The sequence below is a fragment of the Lepus europaeus genome, chromosome X, assembly GCF_033115175.1.
Source record: "Lepus europaeus isolate LE1 chromosome X, mLepTim1.pri, whole genome shotgun sequence".
NCBI lineage: Eukaryota > Metazoa > Chordata > Mammalia > Lagomorpha > Leporidae > Lepus > Lepus europaeus.
Genome location: NC_084850.1, coordinates 70114164 through 70128467, shown reverse-complemented (window position 1 = coordinate 70128467; position 14304 = coordinate 70114164). Strand labels below are relative to the sequence as shown.

Here is a 14304-nt window from a genome sequence, read left to right as displayed (position 1 = left end):
GAGGCCTGTTTGCTCCAGTGTTAAATGACCCTGTGCGCTTATGCTTTTGATTTCTTATGTCTGCATTTTATATGTCTTCCTGCATTCCTTCTCTTAGGCTGTTTTCATTCAGCTGGCAGGATGCTTTTTTCTGACAGCATTTTCTACTGTCCTCTCTTCCCCCTTATTTTCTGCTCTTAATCTGCATAGGGCCAATAAACAAGATTCCCAAGCTTGTTAAAATTGTAAGTAATAAGCAAATTCTGAGCAAGTGGTTGCATTAGTCTGTGAATATTGTAGTATCTACCTTGGATGTTAAAAAGCCTTTTTTGGGGGGCAAGGATTAGAGGTGCACTTCCCGGTTCTAGGCCATGTGTGACAGCCTGCTGAATAAGTGAGGTATTGCTATAATGAAAATATAAATAGAAGCCAATATTGCTTAAACTGGTATTTTGATACACTGATGGGAAGTCACAGTTATTCAGTAATGCAAGGTTTTTCTAAGCTGGCTAGCCTAATTATTGTATCTTTTCTAATGTGAAGTTATACTTTTTCAATCTATAAATCAACTTAAATTCTCTTCCACTTAGCTACTTTGGTTCAAGTTACTAAGATTGTTAAATATTTAAAATTGATTCATTGTGTTTTTCAAAGCTACACAAGTCTTTTTGTGAACAGTTCATTCTTCAAGAAATACCTTATGTTTATTTTTTCTCATCTTACATACTCCATTGAAGTTGATATGGAGTTTGTTTTAAAAGCATTTGTAAATGAACAAAATATTATTTCTGCAGTCCTTCCACTTGACATTCAAGTTCATGTTCGTTATGGGACTTACTCATAATCTAGGAATTTTGAAATGTTTTTTGTATACACTCATCAGGGTTTTGTTTTATTCTGGGATTTGATGTTGTAGGATGTTATTTGTGATATGATCCTATATTTGAATATGAATATATATATATATATATGTACATACCTGTATATAGTAATGTATAATCCAGAATTTTATGCAGGTGCTGATTATAAATTCTTCTCTGCATTTACAATCTTGTTAAGAAGTTTAGATAATGGTTTAAAACAATTCTTAATACCTTTTGTCGTCTTTTGCTTCCTGAAAATTTAGCATTTTAAATTATGTTTATTAGTACTGTTATGAAGCACAGATTACAAGATTTACAAGGAAACTAATTTTTCCTTGTGATCCTAAGTTGACATTCTAGGATTTTTCCCCTTAAGTTCTTTTGGGGAAATAAATCATTATTCTAGTCTTTTTCATGTTTGGATTAAAAAGCAACTAATTTGCCATACATCATCAAACTCAGTTCCTCTCCTAGCAGCATAAAGAAAATGTGTTTGTGACATTTTTAGCTTATTGACACAGTCATGTGTCCTTAATTGTGCTACATTACATTAAAAAATACATTTCACCTTTATGCCTATATGAAAGAAAAGCTGAGTCAGGTTGATCCCTTTATACATAAACTATGTATTCCTTGTTAGGTTGCCCAGCCAAAACAGTTGTTGACTAGCCTGTACATGAGAATTCTTTAAATGCACTTGGAACAATTTTGCTTACATGTGCTAAGTGTGGTAATCTCAGAAGCTTGAGGAATAGATTTTTTACCTTTTTAAGCAAGCATTTTTGGGGGGTTTTACAATCACATTTGCATTCCCTTCAGTTTTTGGTTTAAAAACTACCATCAGGACCAGTGTTGGCAGCAGTTAAGATGCCACTTGGGTCACTAGCATCCCATATTACAATGCCTGGTTTCAAGTTCCAGCTCTTCTTCTTTTTCTAACTGCCTGCTAATGTGCACCTTGGGAGGCAGCATTGATGGCTCAAGTAGTTTGGTCCCTACCACCCATGTGGGAGACTAGAATTGAAATCCTGCCTCTCCACAAACTTTTTGAAGTACATTTGTACTTTCAGGAAAGCATTGGCCCTGTGTGGCCTAATTTGTGATGATTGTTAGCTGTAGTGAACGTGTTATTTCAGTGAAGAAGACTTAATATCATAGGATGCAAAGAGGTATTTCACATGGAGAGTTAAATATTAGTAGAAATGTGACAACATGTTCTATAGGTTGATCTTGAGTTTACCTTATAGCCAGCCAAAGGTCTTCAAGCATTTTACTCATGTACCCCTTTGACCACTTCCAAGTTGACATACACCATTTTTTATCACAAGGTTCAAATAATTGCATAAAATGTATTTTCTAACATTAGTGTGGATTTGTGGCAATAAAATGGTAATACCACTCTTTTAAATGTATTAAATAGAATCTAAGTATCAGTGATATTTCATATTCACTATCACCCATCTTAAAAGACATGGAAATTTTTTAAAAATTTCCTGGGACAGAGCTTGTCTCAAAAAATTTTCTGAATTAATGTAATTATTTATAGACAGTTAATTCCACATCATAAATATGATTTTAAAGTAATTATTAAACATCAGAAGGAAAAATTATCTCTTACTGAAGTAAAAGAATGAGAGGTGACTATATGAATGATTCCCTCATAATTATTATACTTGTAAAAAGTCCCCATGGGTGTCATGCACATCTCAATTTGAAGACCTCTGACTTAAGTGTATGCTGCAGGAGATTATTGCAATCACACAAGACTGGTAACTGAGGGCATGCACTCTGCAGACAGACCACCTGGCCTTGACCCAGCTCTGAGTCCCAGCTCGCTCTTTGATATGGGAAGTCTGTGTAACTCATATTGTCCCTGCTTTTCTATCTATAAAATGAAGGTAACAATTACCTGTTGCACAGGTAACATGAAATAATGTAACATGCTTAAGTATCTGACATGTGTGTTACTGTACGGTCAATTTTACATTTTCTTTTAAAATTCCTTTGAGAACTTAATAGATATGTCTTAGTGATCTGTGAGCATTTCTCAGACTTATTTAAATAATTTGAGGATTTTCTATTGGTATTTTCCTTACCTCTATCCTAGTAGATCAGATTTCATAGATTTCATGCAAGAAACTAGTCAAGAGTGTTCCTGTCCATGTATATATACATAGATATACTGATGTGTACAATGCATGTTAGTATATAATGTTTGCCCAGTAGAAAGCAAATTATCACTAGTAACATTTATTGAACACCTACTGAAGTAAAAGGTGTATTTGACAAAGAAAAGAAAATTGATTCTAAAATTTGCCCCTGCAAAGGACTAATGAAAGGCGTGAAGATTAATAAATGAGTTTTGAAAATAATTTGAATTTTTTTAAAATTTATTTATTTGAAAGGCAGAGGTCTATCAATCTATCTACCTACCTACCTACCTACCTACCTTCCATTTGTTGATTCACTTCCCAAATGCCCACAATAGGCAGGGCTGGGCCAGGCTGAAGCCAGAAGCCCAGAGCTGCATCTGGGTCTCTCACATAGGTGACAAGGAGCCAAGTATTTGGGCCCTCTTCCTATGCATTCTCAGGTGTGTTAGCAGGAAGCTGAGACTTGAACTGACACTCCAATATAGGATGCAGGTGTCTCAGTTACCAGCTTAAACTGCTGCACCATAATACTTGCTCTGAAAATAATTCAAATTTTAAAGAATAACATAGTCAACTTTGAAGAAAATCAAAGTGAATTCAGAGTAACCTATAGAAGGAGGTGACCTAAGTTAACAGGAAGAGGTGGAAGTATAGGAAGAATACATAATTGTCCATATCCTAAATTTGTAGATCAGTTGATATAGTATCTAACCAGAATCAAGTTACAGGTATTAGAATTCATGTTATAGCTTTAAAAAACTGCTAGAAAACTCATCAACTACAGACTGGTAAAATGACTTTCACTACTAGAAATTTTTTTGATGTTACCTACCTCAACATGTCCTATTTCACAGAATCAATAATTTAGCCATTAAGATATTTTTAAAGCATACGGTCTTGTTTATATTATGTTTATGAGCTTTTTATCTGGTAAATATTGAGTAAGAAAGAACTATACAACTGAGAACTTTGTCATGAACACTGGCATTTTGTGAGACTGGAATGAAGAACAGGACAGTTGCTCTCACATATATGTGGAATTTCTGACTTTTGTAACTGCACAACCTATTTAATTCAGTAATTGTGTAGTGATTTAAGCCTCATCTCCAGGTTTTTTTTTAATTGTTTTGTTCATGATCTATTGGGCTATTCTAGATCTTTTGTGATTCCAAATAAATTTTGGGATTGTTTTCCTAATTCTGTAAACAATGTCATTGATGTTTTGATGGGAATTACATTGAATCTGTAGGTTGCTTTAGGTAGTAAGACATCTTAACAATAATAATTCTTCCAATCTCTGATCAAGAAATAGCTTTCCATTGTTTGCATCCTCAATGATTTCTTTGATCAGTGTTTTATAATTTTGTTGGAGAAATCTTTCACTTATTTGGTTAAATTTATTCCTATTTTTTGGGTTTTTGTAGCTTTTGTGAATGGCAAATGCTTTCTTGATTAACATTTCAGCAAGATCATTATTGGTGTATACAAAACCTATTTTTGTATGCTTATTTTGTATCCTGTGACTTTACTGAATTGGTTTATTCTAATAGCTTTTTGATGCAGTGCTTAGCTATAAAATCATGTCATCTGTAAACATGCATATTTTCACTTCCTCCTTTCCAATTTTGTTGTCTTTTCTTTCTCTTCCCAAAACAAATAGCCTATTCCCACCAAAGTTACATCGTATTCAAAAAAGCTTAATTATAATTTTGTTGTGAGGTTATACTTTTCAGAATAATTAGTACCATACATCCTACACTATCCCAGAACTAGAGAGAATCATTGTTTAATGCATGTAAAAATAATACTTAAAGTAGATATTAGGCTATAAACAGTTCACAGTCTTTGGTGGAGCTGGACAAGGAGGACTACTGGATTTGATTTTAGCTCACATGTTACAGATCTATTTTAGAATATTTGTATGTTGAATGAATTTTGATGGTGAGAATCCAACCTATTCTGATGCTGGCTTCCCATATCTTCCATTTGAACTATGTTCCTACAAGTCATAATTCTAGCATTCTGAAATAAACTCTTTTCTTAACTCTTTGAAAAGAAATAGGTATATCTTTCTCCTGTTGTAAGAGGAGGAGGAATTTCTCAGTTCTTACTGTCCTTTAATCTATTCTTTCTGCCATGATTTTATCCCACTCCATGCCATCTCTTTCCACAGGACTGTAAAAATTTCTCCCATTTACAGGTCATCTTAGTCCTTTCAGCACATAGAACTTTACCTTTATGCAGCACCATTAATAGTGCTAACAGTTAGGCTACAGTATTCTGTTTCTGTGAAGGGTCTTTTTCCTACTTGATGTTCTCTAACCTAAACATTCTCCAAGGTCCAGGACCCATGAATTTGTAAATGCAGAAAAAAAAAAAGATTTGGAATCCCTGAAAATATTATATAGACTGTTTTGATTTGTGCCATTTTATGGATATTTAAGTGTATGTATGATTCAAACTTAGCCAACAGTGTTCTCCCAAAAGATTTTTTAGAGAAGCTTGTTATAAATAGATGATTTGTTGTTAACTTATCAGCAGAGTATGTATAAATGGTTTCTTCTGTCTGAAGGATATGAACTGTGTTCTCTTAGGTAAATATGTACCACACTTTCACTCTTTCTTACACAACTATTTTGCTTAACAATCTTTATTCATTTACTTTAGGAACGTCATAAGAACAACGTAAACTCTTTTCTGTGAATAAATGGTTTCCTACACTTTCCCAGTCAGTTTACAAAATTAAAATCAAATTAGTTCTCTTGGGGTCTTAGTGTGATTTCTTCAACCTATTAGCACATATTTTAGTTCTGTAGTTAACATATAAGGATACTTCAAAAAGTTTTTGGGAAAAATGGAATTAAAAGATAAGTGTATTTGGGGGCAGGCATTTATTTGGCTTAGCAATTAGGACTCTGATTAGGATACCCATGTCCTATATCAACATGTGTGCATTCAACTCTTGGCTCTAACTCCTGATTTCAGCTTCCTGATAATGCAGACCCTGAGTAACTCAAGTAGTTGAATTCCTACTTCCCAGTGGGAGAGCTGGACTAGGTTACTAGCTCCCAGCATTGCCCCCACCCCAGCCATTGTGGGCATTTAGAGAGTGAACTAACAGGTGGGAGCTCATTATCTCCTACTCCGTCTTTCTTTGCCTTTCAAGTAAATAAAAAGAAAAAAAAATAAAGTTTGTATTACAGAAAATGTTGAGGTTTAAACATAGTTTCTTCATAATTCACATTTTCCATGAATTTTAAGACCCCTTGGATATAGCATGATGTTAGTGCTTTTAAATGTTCCCCATCACTGGATATAAATTCCTTAAAGGCAGGAGCTTTGTGACTTGTTCAACACTCTATCATTCCTGACACCAGCTTAGAACCTTGACTTGGAATAAAAAATTTTTTATGTAGAACTTAAAATGTTATTTTTTTAACAGATTTGGTTCATTTGACTTGCACATCTTCTAAAACTGCAAGAGATGATTTAGAACCAGTTGTGCAGAAGTTGTTTACTCCATTTACCGAAACGGAAATAGGTAAGAAAATAATTGGTGATTCACTATGGAATGGTGATGTAACCACGACACTTTTAGACATCCCATAAAGGTTTTTGCAACCTGAACTGCAATGTGATATATTCAACAACTGTCACATGCTTTACTAAGATTATTGAGTACAGTGTCAGCTTAAGCATGGGGTGAAATGTTTACTCTCTAATAGTAAAGGAAACACAAACACACATACACACATGTATAATTAAATGCAATAGTATGCATTCTAAGCATACATTTTAATATGCACAGAAGAGACTAATAAGAAATCTCTCAATTGATTTTGGCGAGACTAAGGACAATTTTATCTACATAATTATCTACATAATCTACAACAAGCATAAGAAGTATTCCTTTATCAGAAAATGTTACCTTCCTTTAAGAAAAAAAAAGTTGATTCAACAAATAGATTAAACTACTAATTGGCAAGTGTAAGAATCCTTTCTGATAAATTGCCTTTATCTATAACATACTAGTCATGTGATAAATATTTAGCTTCAAAAGTGTATATGATATTCCTGGTGAAAAATGCCTTTCAGCCATGAATTTTTAAACTTTTCTCCCCCACTTAATTGGGTAGCTCTGATAGCTGCAAATGGAGCAGTTATGGCATATTTTGTGTGTAAGTGATGAAAAAATAGTGTGATGGATCTTCATCATTTGCATAAAGTCAAGGTGACTTTCATTATAGGATTTACATGTCTGCTTGAATCTTGGTCACCTTTTTCCATTGATTGATATGTCCTCATTTTCTTTGGCTATCACGATTACTCAGAGACTGTCCACTTACTCCCACCTTATCAGTTTCCTTTTAGCTCACCTAATATGTATTTTGTTTTCTTAATGCAGAGATGGTGTTTACATTTATGTAAGCAGACAAACTGCCATTTTCAGTAGCTAATATCAATATAATTAAGGTTTTTGTGAGCTGCCCTGTTAGAGTTCTCTAGTTTGAAAACTTCTTTAGTTTGGAACTTAATTTGTTTTATATTTATTTTCTTCTTTGAAACTTTCATGTAAATGTTTGGATCACAAAGTAATGGTGCATGGTATATTTCTAAACCTAATATGGAGTTATAGTTTTATTCTTTGGCTTTCATTACATCTAAACCTTGCTTATAAAACCCTCAATGTCTTCGTCACTTCTAAAATTTTTCATAGTTTTTCTGTTGTAATTCCATTGTGTGATGCTTCCAAATAGTAATACTAAATTTGAATCTTGTATCATTACCTTTCACTTCTTAAATGCACTTAATTTTCTTTTGTAAAAGAATTAAACTGGTAGAAATTACATGTTCATTACTTAGCCATCTTAGATTTTTAAACATTAATCTCAACAGTTAAAGTGATCTCATTTTGAAATGATGTATTGTTTAGAACCTGAGTGAAATTCTTTAGTAAGAACTGTGTGTTCAGAGGGGTCCTCAGGTGCACCGAGGCACTGAAAAGCTAGTTTTCACTGACACATAGGCCTTTTTATCATCAGGATGAGGTAGTGGTCATATTTTAATTAAAATGTCAGAACAAATACTGTTGGAGTTATTGAAAATGAATCACCAGATAAAGTGAGCACTGGGCCATGGCAGGTCAAAGAGGCAAAGTCACCTGGAGAAGAGAACTCAATTCATTTTCCTGCCTAAATGAGGAAGAAGGAACTTTATGAGCAATATGAACTTTTAATACATTAAAGCACATTCTTCTCTGTAGCAAAAGCCCACATTTTCACAGATTGATGGCTTTTATTATTATATTTTCATTATTTGACCATCATATGAGACCTCATGCTTTAGAACATTGTAAATATTTTATGTTAAAACGTGTTCCAAAGGACTAACATTATTCAGGCTTATTTTCATTTGAGTTCTTCACTCTGTATGTTGCTGTTTCATAAGTCTTTGTGAATATCTGTCTAATCAACTTGCAAGGAACTTCATTTCTTAGAAAAAATGATATTTTCATTTCAATTGCAATATTACTTTCACAGTGTGTCTGAGAAATTCTAGTAGGGCTATGAAGATATTTCCTCTTTTTCACTTTTAACATATCAGAGCTATTGAAATCTGTTGTGGCTCATGAAGCAATGGCATTGATACTTCCACAAGCTTTATCTACCAGGCTTCTTTAAGAACATCAAAGATCTCTAAGCCGTCTCTACTTCTTGATCCAAAGAAATATCAGTTGCTTTATGTTTGATGAGCAGGTGAGAAAATTAGTTACCATTCATGAATGCACTAATTCTTCCAGTTTTCAGAATATCTTTCAAAGCACTGAGAAAGATTTATACAGTAAGCATTATATTTAAGTTTCAATAACAAAAATACCCTAGGTATTTTATTACTTTATCCATAAAAGTGAGGTTTTAAATCCGAATTTAAATGAAAATGTCATTAGTAGTATATCTTTCTTTCTTTCTTTCTTTCTTTTTTTTTTTTTTGGACAGGCAGAATTAGAGAGAGAGACAGAGAGAAAGGTCTTCCTTCCATTGGTTCACCCCCCAAATGGCCGCTACGGCCGGCGCACCGCGCCGATCTGAGGCCAGGAGCCAGGTACTTCTCCTGGTCTCCTATGCGGGTGCGGGGCCCAAGCACTTGGGCCATTCTCCACTGCCTCCCCGGGCCACAGCAGAGAGCTGGACTGGAAGAGGAGCAACCGGGACAGAATCTGGCCCCCCGACTGGAACTAGAACCCGGGGTGCCAGCGCCGCAGGTGGAGGATTAGCCTAGTGAGCTGTGGCGCCGGCCAGTAGTATATTTTTAAATGTTTAAAATATACTGTCATAACTACAGCATCTTCTTTTTCCCACCATTGTGTAGGACATGTCGAGTTTTCTCATTCCATCTCATCATTCTTATCTAAAAATACTACTTACAATCAGGAATTCCCCTTATAGGAATAGTACTGCAAATACTTGTGTGAATTCCTTTACACACACACACACACACACCCATGAGATTTAATCAGGATAATCTAGTATTACCAAAATAGTTTACTCTTTCCCTAAATATGGCATGAAAACTATCAACCATTTCTGACTTTTATTTGGTGTGTCATAGTTGCTTTGATTCTGCCCTCCTTGTTCTGTGCTTACTCCAGTTTAATTTGCCAAAATCTTATTCTAAATTACCTGTTACTTCTTTAGTCCTTCACACTAATTGAATGAAATGAGCTATTACAGAAAACTAATTGTACTGCTGGCAACATGAGCTGAACTCTAAGCCAAAGCTCAGCAACTTTAATATTTTTTGACAATTGTATGTTTCACAACTATGTGGTATTTTTTTCCAGCCATTTCTCTGCCTTCTAGCTGACCTCAAAGAACGATAAAGCAATTAAATGTCTCTTTGAAAGATTTAAGGTGAAGGGCTGATAACTCCCTTGTATCCAGAGCATCTATCTTCAGCCTCTGTCAGTTTATCACCTTCCTCCTGTTTCTTTTCAAAGTCTCAACCTCTATGAAATTTCTTCCCTCTAGTTAATTGGATTATTCATTTCTTCAACTTGTATTGTGTTAAAAACCCTACTCTGAGCTGGAACTTTCATGAGATACAGGATAATCTCAGCAAATTCTTAAAAATGGACTGGATGCTGTTAAAGGCCTTGCAGACCTCAGCCCACTTCTCTGCAATGCTCCCCAAGTCTGGCGTCACAAATTATAGGTGATTTAAGTATCTTCCCCTAAGATTTAGTGAAACTCACTAATCAATTTACCAAGAACCATATGGTTTTAGCTGTGAAATATGGGTTCCTTATGTTCTTTTATTTTGTCAATAAATAGATTTTGCCACCTGCCACCTAATGTTGCCTACATGAAGTTAATGATACCTTAGACTCATAGATCTTAGCATTAGAAAGGGATACCTTGAAAAACTTCTTCTACTCGGTTTCTTCATCCTATCACACTGATAATTATGAATTATTTAGGATTAACTAGAAAAATAACAGTTGGAGATATTTTATATGAAATAGTAAAATCATATTTATCTTGAATTGGAGAATAAGACATTTTTATTAACTGAATATTGCAATTAGCTGAAAACTTCTCTACATTGATTACGAATTTAGCAGTAACAGTAATTAACCAGATAATACATACCTTTAGCATTTATACATTTAACGTTTTCTAAGATTTCTTTATCTTGAAAGAGTTACAGAGGGAGTGAGGGAGAGACAGAGAGAGAGACCTTCCATCTGCTGGTTCACTCCCCAGATGGCTGCAATCACCAGTGCTGGGCCAGGCCTAAGCCAAGAGCTTCATCTGGGTCTCCCATGTGGGCAGCATTGGCCCAAACATTTGGGCCATGCTCTGCTGCTTTTCCCAGGTCATTAACAGGGACCTGAATTGGAAGTAGAGCAGTCAGGACTTGAACTGGTACTCATATGGGATGTTGGTATCAAAGGTGGTAGCTTTAACCTGCTATGCCACAACACTGGCCCCTGTAGCATTTTCCTTATGATTCACAAAGTGCCTCATGGTCTTTTATAATCTCATATCCATTATTATCAATGTACAGAATTTGAATTTTTGTTCATATTCAGGCTAAAGAAAACTCAAGTCAGTAAATTAACAGCACATATTTTCAGTTTCTAATCAAAGAAAATTTAATAGTAACATTTCTGAAGGGAGATGGAAAAATGATGATTAAGATAACAAGAAAGAGGCTTTAGGCATTGAGGTTAGTAAGGTTGGACCTCTTTGTAAGCACATCTTTCTATGGTTATACTTGAAAACAGTATCAACTCAGAAATTATGTATTGAGCATCTATTTTATTCTAGGTCCTATAGTAGGGAACAAAAGTGAGGAGTGGGAGGAGAAGAGTAAGCACTAAGTCTCCCTTATTTTTGTATCCCCAGATCCTATGTGCTTAACAGATTCTTCCTGTTCAGTAAAGAAGCTGTACCCAAAATGTCACTCAGTCTTATGATTTCATTTTTGTTATTTGTTGGTTGTCATTAACTTCGTAATCCAGCAGGGCAAAAACGTTAGAATGAATCTGGATATCAGTTTTAGTGCTGTAATACTATTTTCTGGTAATAGTTGTATTGAGGTATCATTTGCATACTATGTTCTTCACCAGTTTAAAATGTAAAATTCAATGGTTTTTAGCACATTCATGGAATTTGGCAAACATCATTATAGTCAATTTTAGAACATTACCATTACCCCGAAAAGAAACCTCATAGCCATTAGTGGTCACTTCCTATTTATCTCCAATTCTTCCCAGCCCTAGATAACCACTCATTAATTCTTATCTCCATAGATTTTTGGATATGTGTATACTACTGACTTTCTCTAAAACTTAGCAAGTTGATTTAAACATTAAAAACATAAAGTCAACTTATTTTCTCACTTCAAATAAGATAATTTATACTTTGATAATGAAGAGAAAAAGCAATCCAAGAGAATATGATTGGAATTAAACTGACAAGTCAAAATAATTTTTTAAGTCTTGTCTTTGGTTAAAAAGTCATCATTGATTGTTTGGAATGTCATACACAATATATTGAAGTGTGTAGATGCAAATTTATGAACTGTTTACATACAAAGCTCTGCTTTACTGCAATGTCTAGTCATGGATTTGTTGATCATTGGCTACATAGTAATTGACAAGTGTATTGTGTTTTACAATGTAATCAAATTTATTTCTATATTCAGAAAAGGAAGAAGTTGAAAAGCCAAGAATTTTATGGGCTCTTTACTTTAATATGCGAGATTCTTCAGACATCGACAGGAATTGTTATAAAGATTTGCCATCCAATGTTTATGTCTGCTCTGGCCCAGACTGTGCTTTAGGAAATGATAACGCAGTCAAACAGGTAAGGCTGTTGTTTTTCCAGTTTTGTAGTAATAAATTGGTATGTAGGAAAAGTGAGTTCTGTTTCTCTCTGGAATGAGCGAAAAGAGACTAGAAAAATAACTTATTTAATAATATCTGCAATCGACCCTTAAATGTTTTTTCCTATAAACTGCAAACCTCTTTTAAATATACTGTCATATATTTTCACTAAATACAATGATGAAGTATAAGAGATTGTTAATGAGTTCCACTACAAGAGTAAGAATGGAAGATGTTAGAAATACAGTCATAAAAATGAATTTATAATGCCAATATTCTAAAGAAACATTGCTTCTCATTTAAACAGTTGGTCTATTGGTATACATATTTTTTTTTCTTTTAAGATTTATTTATTTATTTGAAAAGCAGAGAAGGAGGAAGAGAGAGAGAGAGAGAGATCTTCCATCCAGTGGTTCACTCCCCAAATAGCTGCAGCAGCTGGAGCTGGGCTGATCTGAAGCCAGGAGCTTCTTCTGGGTCTCTCACAGGGGTACAAGGGCCCAGGGCACTTGGGCCATCTTCCACTGCTTTCCTGAGTGCATCAGTAGGGATCTTCTGATCAAGAAGGGTATAATTAGTAAGTCGTGCAAGATAAAATTTTTCAGTGGTCTTAATGATTTTTTTTATCTTGGAAAAAAATAACATAGTTTTTTACAACACAATTCTATTAATGTTTTTGACAAAAGCCAGTGTCACAAAAGAGCTGCTCTTACAGCCACTGAGCAATATGGGAAATCAAGGTGGAAATTTGTGGCAGTGTTCTTGGGCAGGGCTATGAAGAGGTATAAGCTAATATAAGCTGCCAAAAGTGAACTATGATTCTGTTAAGCTGAAGATGTGTATGTATATCTGAAAGGACTTCACAAAGTTCATGGAAAATGATATTGAAAGATAAGTTTATTTTTGTACAGACCATTTTGAAATCCGTACAGTGTTTATTTTTAAATAGGCATTTTCCTTGAACTTTTAAAAAAAATAAAAACTTCATATGCATGGATGTCAAAATCTTAAACTAAGTAAGGAAAAATCAGAAAATCTTTTTGAAGATAAAATCTAACCTTCACAGGTAGAGCTAGAATATCTGTCTATTGAATCACTCAGTGGATAATTTAATGTTGTTCTAAGATCACAGGTAGAACTTTGATTGCCACCATTGTTAGAGATCTCGTAGAAATGTCCTTCTTGGACTTCTAATTGGTAATCATAGTAGCAAAACTTTGAATCATAAGCATGGCCAAAATTTTCTATGTCTCATCTTCAGGGTCTAATGGTGATCCTAGAGAATCATGCTCAGTCAGTGACATCAGACAAAAGCAGGAAATTACATTTTTCATTCACCATTCATTCTGAGAGTTTAAAGGAATTCAGGATGGTTCAGAATCTTCAAAATGAACAACTCATTTTTACTTTGATCTAATTTTTTGCAAGCAAAAATTGCGAACAAGTTTTTTAGCCAGGTAACTTAGGTAATTTTTATCCCTGCATATATATTTATTTTTGTAAACCAAACTGAAAGGCCCCTTCAATAATGGCTTATTATACAAGTCTTAAATGTGATCTAAACTGTCTGCTAAATGATTGTAATTAAGGGATAATTTTATTGTGAGATAATTTTTTTTGACAGGCAGAGTTAGACAGTGAGAGAGAGAGACAGAGAGAAAGGTCTTCCTTCCGTTGGTTCACCCCCCAAATGGCCGCTATGGCCAGCACGCTGCACCAATGTGAAGCCAGGAGCCAGGTGCTTCCCCCTCCTCTCCCATGTGGATGCAGGGTTCAAGCACTTGGGCCATCCTCCACTGCCTTCCCGGGCCACAGCAGAGAGCTGGACTGGAAGAGGAGCAACCGGGACAGAACCGGCGCCCCAACTGGGACTAGAACCCGGGGTGCCGGCGCCACAGGCGGAGAACCAGCCCATGGA

The 14304-nt window shown here is 34.9% G+C and overlaps 1 protein-coding gene across 1 annotated transcript in view; it reads left to right on the top strand.

Moving 5' to 3' along the window:
• Positions 1-14304, top strand: part of CHM (CHM Rab escort protein) — a 219472-nt gene that overhangs the window by 183784 nt on the left and 21384 nt on the right. Inside the window, exons 13-14 of the mRNA XM_062183692.1 lie at positions 6438-6536; positions 12206-12366. Coding sequence (XP_062039676.1) covers positions 6438-6536; positions 12206-12366 — 260 coding nt within the window. The remainder of the gene's footprint in view (positions 1-6437; positions 6537-12205; positions 12367-14304) is intronic.